The sequence below is a fragment of the Falco naumanni genome, chromosome 7 (genome assembly GCF_017639655.2).
Source record: "Falco naumanni isolate bFalNau1 chromosome 7, bFalNau1.pat, whole genome shotgun sequence".
In the NCBI taxonomy this organism is placed as follows: domain Eukaryota; kingdom Metazoa; phylum Chordata; class Aves; order Falconiformes; family Falconidae; genus Falco; species Falco naumanni.
This window is the reverse complement of record NC_054060.1, coordinates 32,077,612-32,092,653: the sequence shown is the minus strand read 5'-3', so window position 1 is coordinate 32,092,653 and position 15,042 is coordinate 32,077,612. Positions and strand designations below refer to the sequence as shown.

General features: G+C 42.3%; 1 protein-coding gene across 1 annotated transcript in view; it reads right to left on the bottom strand.

Annotated features, from left to right (window-relative positions):
- Positions 1-15,042, bottom strand: part of DHRS7 (dehydrogenase/reductase 7) — a 20,704-nt gene extending 5,662 nt beyond the window's left edge. The window contains exons 1-4 of the mRNA XM_040599782.1: positions 14,876-15,042; positions 9,806-9,958; positions 3,743-3,849; positions 2,574-2,813 (exon numbers count right to left, since the gene is read on the bottom strand). Coding sequence (XP_040455716.1) covers positions 2,574-2,813; positions 3,743-3,849; positions 9,806-9,958; positions 14,876-15,002 — 627 coding nt within the window. The 5' untranslated portion in view covers positions 15,003-15,042. The remainder of the gene's footprint in view (positions 1-2,573; positions 2,814-3,742; positions 3,850-9,805; positions 9,959-14,875) is intronic.

Genomic DNA, 15,042 nt, shown 5'->3' with positions numbered 1-15,042 from the left:
TGAGTGTTGCCACCAAGCCCAGACTGAAGCCAGACTAACATACAGACACAGGGTACGTGGAACAGCAACTGCTTGAAGCCATCTCTGGGCCTTTCCAGCTTAGTGCCCAAATCCTAGCAGATGCTGAAGAAAGTGAAGCTGAACTGACTTCTGCTAGGCCAGAAACATTTAGAAATTGCCCTAATGACCAGAAACTAAACAAAGAGAATAGTGGTTGCTGCTCAGTACAGTCCATATGTTTGTTAGACAAATTCCTGATTAAGGAACGTTTTCTTTTTTCAGATCAGATCTGCCACCATTTCTGATCCACTCCACATGCCACCAATTATGTGAACTGCAACTAGATAAATGGCACATGATCGTCATGAGCATCAGCACGATAGGAGAGGAACTGCATCAGTCAGATCAGACTCCTGTGGACTTGACTCACGCTCTTACAGCACTCGGAACTGAGATAATGGGTAATCTCATAACATTGTTATGAAGAACTCCAGTTGGCATGAATCAAAGCGTGATTGTTTCAAGAACAAATCTTAATTCTTAACAGAATTCCTTCCTTCCTTCCTCCTCCAACTGCCATTTAAAAGAAATTTAAAAAAGAAAAAACCCAAACCCCCAAACAAAAGGAGGGACTTTTTGAAAAAGGGCATGATTAAGATGGCAGCATTAACTTTGTCAGCTGTGGTAGACTCCAAGGCATGAATTAAAAAAACCCCAAAACCTTAATAAACGAATTCATGTCAGACAGGCTCACATATGTACTAGCTGGTGACCAAAATGCAATCTTCATTTCAAGAAGACCTTAGAATACAGGTTGACACATGCTGGGAAAACACAACAGGAAAAGTATCACTTTATACTTCGTATTATTTCCCCCCTTACCCTCTCTATAGCCATTTCTTCTTGGTCATCATCAGAGATGGGCTACCTGAAGAAGAATGCCATTCCTACAGACTTCCTTTACCTGAACTGTACTGGTAAAGTTTGGTATTTCAAAAAAAGCTTTTCTAGCTTTTGGGAGTTTCATGCCCACACCTAGCCATAACTCCAGGCTGATAAAGAGACTCTCAGACAGTCTTTTTGAAATCTATATTGCAAATCACGTTTTAAACACCTGCAATTAGCATTTGCAGAATTACTGTCAAAGAAACAAGAAGGGTGGCTTGGAGCCTGGCCTGGTTATTGAGCAGAGGTATAAGCTAACAAAGATATAAGCAGTTTAGTTTGCTTATTTTAATTAATCCGGAATTTTTAGTAAACTATCTCTTTAAAGCTTCGCCCGTGTTCTTGATTTTATCGTTCCGAGCATTTTTAAAGCAACACGAGTTCCTTGTGCTCTGCAACTAATTAGCCATGCTTTGACTAACTGCACCACACCCAAAAGATAATTCAACTGAAAGAACACTTAATAAAGGAGCATAAAGGGAATTCATGCTTCTGCTCGTTGAATTCTTCTAATTTGAACCTAGTAGACTTAAACCAAGAGGGGGCCTCTAATGGGCAATTTCATTGCTGCCACTCAAGTGAAGAGCACTCTCCCTGTCACTAACTGAAAACTTTTTATTAGCAGAGGTCGGTCACTGTCTTCTACATCTTCATTCTTTCAAGCGTCTAGTGGCTTGCTGTGTCAGCCACTTGTTACATTTTTGTTATTGTTAGCCAAATTGTCAAAAAAATACTGATCCCATAGCTTAAGCAGAGTTACTCTGTTTATATGTTTAAATCCAGCAGAGAATAAGAAGGTGCCAGTTTTTTAAACCATCACTGAGCACAGCTGAAGTTTATTTTACCGAGATCAAAGAGTACATTAGCAGGAAGTCAAACACTGGTGAAAGACAAATATGTCTAAACAAATTTACCAGTTAAACAAATGATTCCTCAATGATACAGGCAGGTTTTCCCCCCCCCCCGCTACTTCTCTGAGCTCTTCTTCTATGGTTTTTTATGCAAGTGCAACTACTTTCAAAAACTTTTTCCAAGCAATATTGAAAGTTGAGTGTTTATGCAGAAAATAGCTTCTAAGACAGTATGAGCTGCCAGTTCTTCACACCACAGCACCATTCAGAACTGCTGGGAAGATGCATTCAGATGTTCCCAGCTACGTCAGGAATTCTCATTTCTCTTAGTAGTCTGCTTTACCACTCACTGTCCTAAAGATTTCCTGTAGGCCTAAAACTCTCACCAGTGACTGTTCCTCCCTAAATGCATTAAGATGAGAATATTAGGGCTTCTATATGCAAAAGCATAATCCTCTGATTTAGGTATTCCTTCATCTGAAGGCCAGAGGCAAAGGTCTTGTGTTTCACATTGGAATTTAACTACACTGCCATTAGGCCCAACTAGGACACCATTTCAATTTTGGTCAGCAAAATAAATCTACACTGGAAGCTGAGATACTTTGCATTTCAGAGCAAATTAGTTTTAAAGGACTTTCGACACCTGAGGGAGTTACATATGCTGTGTGCAATTTCAAGCAATACTTGCATTTTCTGCAGAGAATAGTCCTCTGCTACAGCACTAACTGATGCTGGTCTATTACACAGGGTTTAATTAACCTCAGAAATGTAACTTACCTGCAGAGCATGCTTGCTGGCACAGTACCCAGAAGCAAGAGGAGCTCCCATGATACCCATCACACTGCTCACAGTAACAATTTTTCCTTTTTTCCTTTGGATCATGTGATTCAGCACATGTTTTGTCAACGAGATTGTACCTAGGTAGTTAAGTCCCATTATGGCTTCGTAGACATCCAGGTTTGTATCCACAAACAAGGAGCGTTGGGAACGTCCACCATTGTTGATCAAAACATCAATCTCGGGGAAAATACAATGATAGATTAATAGAACACATTTCCTCTACCACTAAAATGTGCTTCCTCAGGCAGCTGTTAAGTGACTGTTCTCTTCCTTGTGGTGTCACCTCTGCCATGCACAAGCTGCTGCACAAGTGTCAGCAGTGCTCTCCCCCCACCAGCCCCCCCTTCGAACAGCAGGCTGGCAAATTTTGAACTGAGTCAACCGAACAGGAATACAGCGTTTGATGCCAAACAAGGTAAACTCCTAGTACAGGAACCCTGGCAGCTGGAAAGTTGCTTTCCACACAGCACGTTTTAAACTTGCTGCACTGTAGCAAGTAACACCTAACACTCAGGTCCTGCAAGGTGATCTCGGAAAATATGTTTTGTCCAAACCCAGAAACTAACTACAGTAAAGAACAGAAGAAAAAAATATGGTGCCAGTAATTTCACTGTAAAAATCAAAGTATCAGTGGATTAAAGGCCTAGTTTGAAGTTTTGCATGTTGTATTTAATATTGATCAGGTCTGACTGCTATTATCTTAACTCCATACTCTGGACTAGCAATCAAGAAAACTATGCACCAAACAACGTAAACAATTGTGCCAGATGTTCAGTTTTGGTCCACATGGTTCTGAACCCAAATTACACACATTGCTGAAACTACCAAATAAAGGTTCTGACTTTCACATGCAATTTTAAGCCCTAAATATACAGCTGAGGATTGCTCCAGTTGGTCCAGAAATTCAGCGACATCAAGCAAGTGAGTTTTTAGTTCTTGGTAATGACCAGATGACCAGTGGTTATCTGTTCATTGCTGCATCTCTGCAAACACTGAAACTTAAGAAAGATGTAGACACTGGTGAATTTACCATACAATAGAATAAAAGTGAAATACAAGTATCGGAGATAAAGAAGAAAAAGGTTAACCCCAGAAGCACACTTTACCTTGCCAAAATGCTGAATTACACGGTTGGTTGCAGCTTCATGAGAGCTTCTGTCAGTCAAGTCAAGACGCAGAACGTGGATATCTCTTTCACTCAAGTTGCTAATCTCTAAAATTAACCGTAAAGTCAATGGGAACCAGTAAGATTACAAACATAACAACTGTGGGAAATTTAATGTGCTTTACACCACATTTTCATTAGAAAGACACCAAGAAACCGTAACACTAAGTTGGAACTAAAATCCCTGGTTTATTTTCATTTTAATTTCCACATGTAATCCATTTTTAATCTGTTCCTACCAAGTCTTTCTTTTCTCATCATTATGGTTTTGCTTGTGAAAAGCTTGACTTTTTTAAACAGGCTTGTGTAGCACAATATAGACTACTCAAATCTCCAAATAAATTGCAAAATCTGGGAGTAACGTGCAACTGAAATTTCCCACTAAGCCATTCAGAAGCACAGCGTACTGGCAGCATAACTTTGCTTATATGTTAACTAGTCAAGCATGTTTATTCCTGACACCAGGACTAGTACAATTTAGACCCAAACCACAACATACATACATAAGTAGCTATGAGGCAAAGTCTAGAGATGGTAAGATTATTGGAGGAGGTAGAAAGAGAAGGGTTTTGTTTGACAGCTTTTAATCTATCCATCTCCTGAAATAAAAGTCCGCTGTCGTCAAGTTCAAGCCTCCATGTTGAGTGTTTCTACCACTGTCACTTCAGAACAACCGACCTTTTCCATAAAACATATCTCTTCAGCAGCAGTTTGTTACCTTGGGGTTTTGGAACAGATGACTCACAAAAATACAGTCTTCAATGTTAATCTTCTCACTTTTTTTAACCACATATAACATGATTTTCTTTACTTATATTAGTTTGATAGTGCTATTTTTGTTTCTAAATTGATTCCTAGCCACAGCTAAGTGTACCTGCTCCCCTTTAACCAGCTGCCCTCTTTAGCAGGCCTAAGCATCTGATTTTTTAATTACTACTTCTTGCACATACAGGTAAGGTTAAACTTGTCTTTACAGTGATGTACAAATAAGGAGGAGACTAAAATCCCTAAGTTGCCTCTGTTCAAAAATTGTTAGCATTTAGGCTACTGATGAAAATAAACCCATCTGTCTGGTTTAAAGCTGCCAGTATTTTCATTTATTGCTCACTCCAACCCCTCCACACGCGTTTTCCCCTCCATTTCTTCCAGAAACACAGCAATAAAATCCATGTAGTTTAAACTATGTTTACAGAGCCACACCTCTACATCATGCTCCCTCAAGCAGATTTGCACAGTTGAGCGTTTCTGCCATGGATTAACAAGACCACACCATCAACCCAGCCCCAAAAGCGATATAGTGGGGAAAGAAAAAAGCAGAGGAAAGAGACACAGACTGCTGATATAGAAGGAAGTGCTCTTTTATATCACGTAAGAAACTTTTGACTTCAGGAAATACCAAACCAGAAGCCTAGTTTTTGTTTTGGAGCAATCCGTAGTCCAGCCTGATTTCCACCCCCAAAAGTACTCAGACCGTACATCTCTATCAGTTTCCTCACTTCTTTTCCAGGGTGAGCTTCTACCACCTACTCATCCCATTGTTTTTGTGGCAGATGACCAGAACTGTGCAAGTGTTGAAGGCACGTATAAGTCCCAGTTTATACATTGCCAGTATGATATTCTCCTAATTATTACTATTAATAATATTACTAATGACCCCTAATATTCCACTTCCTTTTCTGCCTATTACCAAACCAATGTCTCTAAGGCAACAATTACGATAACCCACTTCTTCCAAAGTGGGAGACCTTTGTTTAGAGTTCATCGTCTTACGCGAATGCTAACTTATGGTAGTTGACATCCTTTAGTGAAGTGTCTCCAGCTGCAAAGTGCACATGGCCACCAGCTTTCAGATGCATCTGAAACTTCACACTCAAAGCTCAGCCTACACTGAACAAAGGCCACTGTCACCAGCTGTGAACCTGTACACTTCTAGCGCACAGTTTTCCTGGAGGTCCTTTAAAGCCTCCTTACATAGCAGCTTTACACAACACGGCTTCTGGTTGGGATCAAACTGCCCAACCACCAAGCAGCCAGTCTTCTGACTGACATTTTCCTCTCAAGCAATCATGGGCTGCCTCTTCCCTGTTGAGGGTTAAGTTCTAATTACTTTTTAACTGAAACACGGTTACAACCACCCAAAGCCAACTTGTTTTTTGAAAAGACAGCTGCATAACTGATACCGACTTAAAATAATATATTGTTACAACATCAAGCGTACACCTCTTGCCTCCAGGACTCCCTAGAGGTTTTCAGATCAACAACTCTTTTCAATACATGTTAATCCAAAATAGCAGTTTCTCCCAATACAATAAACAGTAATACTTGGCACAGAACCTTTATTTTCCATCTCTTCAGCGCTTCCTTCTACCTCTTATTTCTATCCTGTATAATGCTCTTTAACAAGACATGAGCTTTTAGCAGAGGCTGAACAACATGACCTCCTAAGATCCATTCTAATGTCAATTACTGTATAGTACTAGAACTTATAGATTGTTATTCATTTGGCCTATCCATATTTAAATCGTATTTAAGCTTTGTCAAAAAAAAAAAAAAAAAAAAAGAAACATTCCCCCACTTACTCCTTTTTTTTTTTAGGACTTTTGAGAGAAAACAGCCTCCAACATTAGTGGTGAAATTCAGCTTACATTGCAGAGAGTGGCTGGGGGAAATACAGAAGCCACTTGCAGGAACCAAGTTACACAAGTTGTTTTCTCTCCCTCCTGCAGAAGTGCAATGAAGTGTTGAGTTGTCATATGCGTGACTCATCAGGTATTGCCATAGCTTTTACAGTACTTTCCTTCTCTCTCCCCCCTTCAGCTTTTAAGCAGTGTAGAATGCATAAGCACGTATCACAGGGTGGTGTCTGTAAACTTTAAATAAGATACACATGCTTGCTTCTGACATTAATATGCAAATTATCTAGTTAAGTGGCTGCTGTGTAGAGCATCTACAGCGGGCATGTTAAAGCCTATTAGTCCACTTATGCCATATAAAACAGCAAGATTCAAGCTGATGTCATATGTTGCAGCTCAATGTTAACACATTCCACACTACTCAAATTTTACAGAATACTCCTGAACGCAATTGCAAAAAGAAAACATGCAGGTGGAAGCAGGGAGAAGCCACCCAGGAAGCACATGGTCCAAGCACACAAGGACGGAATCAGGAAGATCAAGACTCAGAGTTGAAGCTGGTGAGGAATGTGAAAGGCAACAAGGACTTTGTAGGTACAGCACCAACAACAGGAAGCTCACTGCTGAATAGGGATGGCAAGGAAGTGACGAAGGGCACAGAAGAACATGAGGTATTCATTGCCTTAGTCTTTGCATTAGTCTTCACTGGCGAGATCTCCTCTCAGGTCTCCCACAAGCCTGAGGCTAGACTCTGCAGGAAAGAAATACTACCAGTGTCAGAGGAAGACCAAGTTAGGGACAAACTCCACATATAAGCAGGGCAACACATACATCAAGATTTATAAGAGTTTGACCTATGGCACTCATCTTTAGAAGGCACTTGCTCAGTGGAGTAGCTTCCCTGTGACTGGAGAAAACCAAATGTCACACAGCCTAACCTCAGTCCTTGGGAAAATTGTGGCAATTCCTCCTGAAAGCAACTTCCAAATACCTGAAGGTGACTGGGAAAAGCCAGCATAGATTCAGCATATACTGCCTGACCAACTTAACTGGTTTTTGTGATGAGATGACTGGCTCTGTGGACAAGGGGAGAGCAGTGGATGTTGTTTACCTTGACTGTGTAGCTTTCTATGTTGTCTTCCATAGCATCCTTGAAGATATATTGGGGAAATATGAGGGGTCTACATGAGTGAATTATAATGCACGTGAAAAACAGGCTGGATCACCAGGCCCAAAGAATAGCAACCAACCTTTCACAGTCTAACTGGTGGTCAGTTCTATGCGGTATCCCTCCATGACCAGTATCTTATAATGTTTTCATTAATGACTCAGATGATGGGACAAAACACAGGCTTTCAGCAAATTTTCAGTTAACATCAAGTTCAGAGGAGCAGTTGCTATGTTGGAGGTTAGGACTGTCATTCAGAGGCATCTTAACAAGCAGTAAGAACAGCCTGACAAACCTCATTAAGCTCAATAAAGTCAAATGCAAAATTTCACACCTGGGATAGGATAATGCTATGCAGTACTGCAGGCCAACGCCCATATGGCTGTGCATCAGCTCTCCAAACAAGACCTGAGGTCCTGACGGAAGGACCACAGCAAGTTGCATCTAAGTCAGAAATTAGTTCTGGCAATTGCAAATGCTAACGGGCTGTGCTAGCAAGAGCAGACTGAGGGAAGTGATTTTTAAATGCCTCTACACAAGATTCTAAGACTGAATCTAGAGTACTGTGTCCAGTTTTGGACCCCCTTAGTTCAGATAAATACAGATGAATTGGAGATAGCGTATCATAGAGCCACTAGGACGGTCAGAGGGGCTAGCACACATAATAATCAAGGAAAGGGGTGGAAGCTGGCTTTATACATCCTTGAGAAGAATAAGACGGGAAGTGGGCCCAATTACTGTCTTCCACTACTTAAAGGCTGGCTATAGAGAATATGGAGTAACTATGTTACTGAAGAGTTTCCAGTCTTCCTACTAATCTGACCTACAGCTAAAGTTCAGCAGCATATACTTGCAGAACACACGGCTACGTAAGACTTGGAAGCTAGCATATACAACAGCTAAAACATTTACAGGGTCACCTGAAGCTGGCAGAGGCAGAAATCATCCTAGATAAATCTGTGCTCTTGGTTCACATCAATTGAAATAATGTTTCTGAATATTCCTTAGTACACTGCATTCTCATACAAGTGTTGCCTGAAAATGCATATCCAGGATTATGGCTCCTGCCAGCCCGTTTGGTGTTAGCAGTTTTGCAATAACAACAAACAGCCACAGACGCAAATGTAGTCCCATACTTCTACTGACCGCTAAACATTGCGTCATATAGCACTGGAATTTTGCCATGATTACCACTTAACCACACTGTCTTACACCCCTTGTTTCTTTTGGAGGACAACTATTTGAGTGACCACTTTTTTGAAGCATTTTGAAGAAAATTGAATTAAGGAGTTGTGAATTTTTGAAAGCTCCTTGACCGACTTTTAGAGTACCTTGCTATGACTTTCAGATATCTAGAAACATTTAGGTGCTAACCCAAGACAAACATTTCATTATCCACTAGCACACATTCCAAGTGGACTGTGGACATTCTATCAACATTACTAGGAAGGAACTGTCAGTGTGATAACATACTCAGTATTAAATACTGCATACTGAGCTATGGAGGATAAATGGTCTGAAAGAGACATAATGTTAACCATGTTCAAAACCTCTATTTATCAGCGTGAATTCACTGCCTACCCCTCTCACTGTCAAGCCAGAAAACAGGACGGAAAAGGAGAAACAGGAGGAATGAAGCCAGACCATTGACTCAGCAGGCATATGAAAGAACTGGAATAGTTATACGTTCCCCTTCACATTTGTTCCTCTTGATCTACATATAGGAGAACCTCTTTCTTGTACCTGCTCACAACAACTTTTTGTGAATGTTTCTAATAACTGAATTTCTTCTTTGGAAAAGGAGTTAAGAGTCTGCCTGTAACATGGACAAACCTGAAGAAAAAGACTTCTTAGTAGCATGCAGCTACATGGCTTGGTTCTCAATAGGATGATACCCATCAGACCGTTTCCTCCATTCCCCACAGTATTTAGTCCTCTTAATCTAGTATCTTACAAGACCACTTGCAATTGATAATGAGATTGTTAGGTAATATTGGCTAATGAAAGAACTCATAAGGCAAGTCTATACAAAGGCTTCTCACTCATGAAAAGAAAATACCAGCTGCAAATGTACAGTGAAGTTATGTGTAAAGTTTACTTTCATCATGAAATTTATTCCTGTGATATATGGGTCAGTACATCTGTGGCAGCTCCATCACGGTAAGAGTGGAGCTGCTCACATGAAGCAGTAAGTTATACTTACCAAGGCATTTCTTTTTCACTCTTTCGAGCTCATCCTCTCTTCTTGCAGAGATGGCAAGCAAGGCTCCTATCTTCGATAGCTGGTAAGCCAATTCTTCTCCAATTCCACTTGAAGCTCCTGTCACCCAGACAACCTTGCCACGTAGTTCATTTTCTATCAAAAGAATCAAGACAGCAGTTCAAAGTCACTGCAGGGGTACAATCTGATACTGTTTTTAAGAAATATGCTCGTTTGGGGCAGCTGTTACAAAATCCTGACTTCTTTATTTTTTGGTCACACACAGTTGTGAAACTGTTCATAGCTGTTCTGTTGCCACTTGAACTTTGTTCCAAGGCTAATCTGAATAAACACTGATTATCTACCTGATGGAAGAAATTTGATTGCATTTCTGCAAGCCATCCCTCACACAGCATTTCCACTAACCTCATCAAAGAGAGCTTCAGAGGAAAAGGGAGACTTCTTGGAAGTGACAGGAAACAGCTACTGTATTGCAAATGCAAACAAAAGCCTAAGTAAACCTTTCCCAATAATGTCCTACCTCAAAAATGTTCCTAAGTAACTACCAACAGAATAACATTCTCTGAAGAAAGCTAATCACAGCAAACCAAACACGTGTTCATCCACTTTGTTTTGTATCATCTGATGCAGGTTAATTCCTGCCTTGGCCAGAGTCCAGTACAAAGAGTTCCAAAGGTATAAGCTTACGTGTGAATTTCCCGTGTACTCATAGCTCCTGCCCAGGCACACTTTTTCAGCCTGTAGTAAAAATAATAGCATCCTACTACTTTTACTCCTCTGCTTATATGCCTGTTCCCCCTTTTTTGCAATCATCTTCACTCCGTAATACACCTGGGTACTGGGAAAAGGCTTAGTTTTCCAGGCACGTATCCAAAATCGTCAAATACAACAGATGGCTGAAAATCACCAATTTAATTCTAGAACATGATTTAAGAACAAATTAACACTAATATCAGAGCACCTTCCAGAACGTGCCATTACCTAACACTTGCACATGTTCTTCAAGATTAGTCTTAGTGAAAATCTGACTCAAATACTCAAGAGCACTGCTGACAGGAGCTCCTCCTTCTATTTCTCAAGTTTGCACAGAAAGAGTATTCCGACAATGCCTGGCCGAACAAGGAAGATTATGTGATATAATCCAAACAGCAGAGTCAAGTGCAGCTCCTGCGACTTAAAGTCAGTTCTATTTTGAAAAAGGCCAGAACAGCATTTTTCAGCTCACTGAAACTTAGCCACTCATTTAATTTAGAAAAAGTACTTCTTTTCCACTGCAGCCAGTGGCTGGGACTGCTTGTACTTCCTGCTTACTTCCATACCCAGTTCCTGGTTCTCTCTACACCACACTGTTTCAAATTTCACTTTCAGAGTCTTAACATAAATCCCATGAAGAGATTAGCACCAAAACCTTCTACCCTTCATGAGCAGATACTCAAGACTGATGATCAGAGCTCAGCTTGAGTTTGTGGCACTGGCAGTGAGTATTACTTGTTTTGGTTTTAAGCTGACTGTATTTTAGCCGAAGAAAAATCCCTCATAAAACCAAGCTTTGGTGGTTTGGGGTTGTCTGGGTTTTTCTGTTCACTTTTTAAAACAATAACAACAGCAAAACAGTCACTTTCCAAAGGACAGATGTATTCTAAGGGTATGAACTTTGGAGGTGGAAAGAGGTGTTGCTGAAGTTGTAGGAGTAACCACTGAATTAATAGTTATACCAAATGGCTGCTATACATAAAGTTCATTCACACTCTTTTCCTACAGTTTTATTCCAATATATTACCAATTCATTAAATTAACCACAAGAAACATGGGGACTTATCTTTTGTTTGTTTGTTTGGCAGAAAACCAATGTAGACAAATACTACATGAACAAAACTACACATGGACATACTTTCAACCCTGCTTACCACACTCATCTCCTCTTGCTACTGAAAACAAATCCGCTTCCTACTGCTACATAAGTTTCCTGTTCCCAACCTGTCTTGGGCAGCTTCACTGCAATTATTCAGGATCTTGTTCTGTGGACAGAATAATTAACTGAGATAAGGAAAGTTTTCCACCGATTTCCCAGTACTGATAGTTACCAAGCACTGAGCTACTGGGAGTTAACATAATGGCAGACCTAGCTCAAATGCCCTTGTAGAACAAGTATCAAACCACTGGCTTGCTCCAGAATAAATGTCCTGTTCTTACTGGAAATAAGAGTTTAAAAGTTAAAGAATAAAAGCAGATTATGCTATTATTAACCATTAACTACTGTATTACAAGGCATAACAAATGAGAGGTTGAACCGAATAGTACTGCAAGTAACTCAAGAAGTGCTTTTGTAGCTCTATTCACGGGGTTTTTTTCCAGTATTTTATAGCTCCTGTAGCACAAGGTTGCCATGTCATTTCATTCATGAAAAAAATCTGGGGTGAGGAGGTTTAAAGCAGAACATCCTCCTCACAGCCCTAAAGAATTATACCATTACCCCCAGCTTAAAAGTAGGCTTTCATATGTGAAAGGGTCCGCCTTAGCTTGATAGTATTACTCTGCCTGTGAAAGTCACACCATTTGGAGTGACTGCTGTTCAGCTAATGAAACACAGCACATAAGGAAAGTCATCCAGCACCCAGTAACCCTTGTCTCCTGACCACACAAATACTTAGAAGATGGGAGACAATCCAGCACCTGCCAATGCCAAAATCTGAAAGTAAATTCTCCCTATAGAACTGAATCATTGAAATGGAAGTGGTCTTACCTCTAATAAGGCCTTTCTACATAATTATAGTCTACAGCACAAGAGAAAGAAACAAATGAGATCACTCTGCTTTCTGGCATTTTTACCTCCAAAAACTTCGACATCCATAATACTGTTGCAGAAGCGATAACAGGATATTACTGCAAGAGTGACAGCTCTAGTAACAGCTTTAAGTAAAATCAAGGGTTTTTTCCATGGGATTCACACATCACTTACCAAGGCATGCCACATTATGTGCACAATATGGGGACGAGGAAGAGAAAAGGAAGAACATATTTAAAGAAGCATCTTTTCTAGTGTTTGCCCCTTCCATTTTCCTACCTGAACGGTTAGGATCAGCACTGTGGCACCACCATTCCACATGTATATGGCTAAACAATTAGCAGAATGCCACTTAACTAAGATATGTAGCTCAAACTATAGCATTTAATCACAAACGCTAAGGCTGGGAGATGGGGGGGGGGGGGGGGGGGGGGGCGGCTGCAGGGGGGACACAAAACACAGGTCACCTCTTTGCAGAGTAAAGAAGCTTATGTTGACAAAATTGTGCCTGATTCTTCTTAGATTACATGTTGTAACAACTACATCAGAAAATTACTACATTGCTCTTTACATGGGAACCTTTAGAGACTAGTTAGAAGGTTTCCAGGCTTCCAACAAGACTGAAGGCTACATTCAAGTAACACTATGTCCAACTGAGAGCTCTTACATCTTGATGTGCATTGCACATAGATCCCTTGAGACAAAGCTTCAATTCCGTTTGTATTAGTTGAGATTTAGCTTGTTTCTCTGCCCTAGAGTCTTTCCGTGATCTTTGCAAAGTCCACACACAAAGCTTTTCTGTAGTTTTCTTACACTAAGGCAACTACCTGATGGAGTTCCTATAAAACTTTGGGCTGCATATCCAAGGAGTTACAGAAGATCACTCACACAGGTCTAAATTTAATGTTTATTAGAGCTTTATTACTTTTATGTGCTTTTCTGTTCTGCCCATCCCATGGACTAGCACTTTTGCAGTAAGCTTCTACTGAAAGCAAAAGACAGAGAGGTCTCAAGAAGTTGTCCTACTCTTCTCTCAAGCCTTTCCGAATGCTGACCTTCACCTGCACCACCATCCCTTACCAAATCATGGTCTCAAGTCCAAACCCTTACTCCACCTTCATTCCATGCGGTCCTATCTCAACCCAACACCCAGTTTCATTTCCCACATGGGACAGCCTGTAGTGTCCCTCATCCCATCTTCTTTCAGTTCAGCTTCTGCCACCAACCAGCCAGGTGCAAGAAAAGGCTGTTGCGTGGTCACCGATGGCACCAGCTCCCTGCTTTCACCTGAGCCACCCGCACCCAGCAGCTCACAGCAGCCCCAGATGGCAACTGCTGGCTAAGCTGGGAGGGGATATTCAGAAATTTGAGGCTTTTCTTTTCAAAAGCCCCTATTAAGCAAACAGACCTATGATTTCTAAAGATCTTTATCCAGAAGCAGGCATAATCACAGTCTGGTTATAAAGATCAACAGCAGCAAGAACTGAAAATCCCTGATGGCATTTTATTATTCAACTTTTGTATCCGCAGGTGTCAAAAGCGGCGCCTTACAGAACAGTGGCGTAAAGCCAGACAGCAACCGTGTGGTGCTGTTGTTCCCTTATGCCTTACAGGGCACAATTCTCACGAGAGGAAACCCACTTAATCCATACACTAAGATACATCTGCTTCATTGTTAAACACTTCCAGCACCACCGTGATGCTGAGATCTGCTTGAGGATGCCAGAACAAACTGAACAGCAAACAAACTACGAAGCAACTCATGGCAGCCACAAGCGGCGAGCATCCCCCTTCACGGCCACCCCGCCGAGCACCCTGCTCCGTGGCCACCCTGCCTGCCACCCGCCGCCCCCCGGCCGGGCACCCACCGCGGGCCGCTGCCCGCACGGCTGCCCACCCAGGAGCCGGGCAGAACAACCGTTTTGCGGCCAAACGCGCCAGCCTTCGCCACAGGCCTGCCAGAGCTCGCCACCGCTGCGGAGCTGCTTTTAGCGAGCTACTTCATTGGCGCCTGCTGTGCGAGGGCCGGAAGAGTATGGCTTCGGGGCTGTTTTTATAGATACGCCCGTCGGGCAGCTGCCGAGGGTTGGTTCCACCGAGCTGAAGCGCCGCCAGCCCCGACCCCGGGGCCTCGCCCGCTCCCCGCCCGCCGCCATCCCCTTTCCCCGCACCGAGCGCACCAAGCCCGCCCCCGGCGGCACCGCGCCCCGCCCCGGGCCCCGCCGCCCCCCTCCCGGCACTCGGCGGCGGCTGGCGGGCGCCTTTACCTGGCTTCTTCCCCCGCCACTCGGCCCACAGCAGCGTGAGGTCGCCGTCGGCCCGCAGCCAGCGGAACAGCAGGGCCAGGAGGGCTCCGGCCGCCAGCGCCAGGCAGAGCTCGCAGCCCCACGCCATGGCCGCCTACCGCCGCCCGCCCACCGCGGCGCCCCTTTAT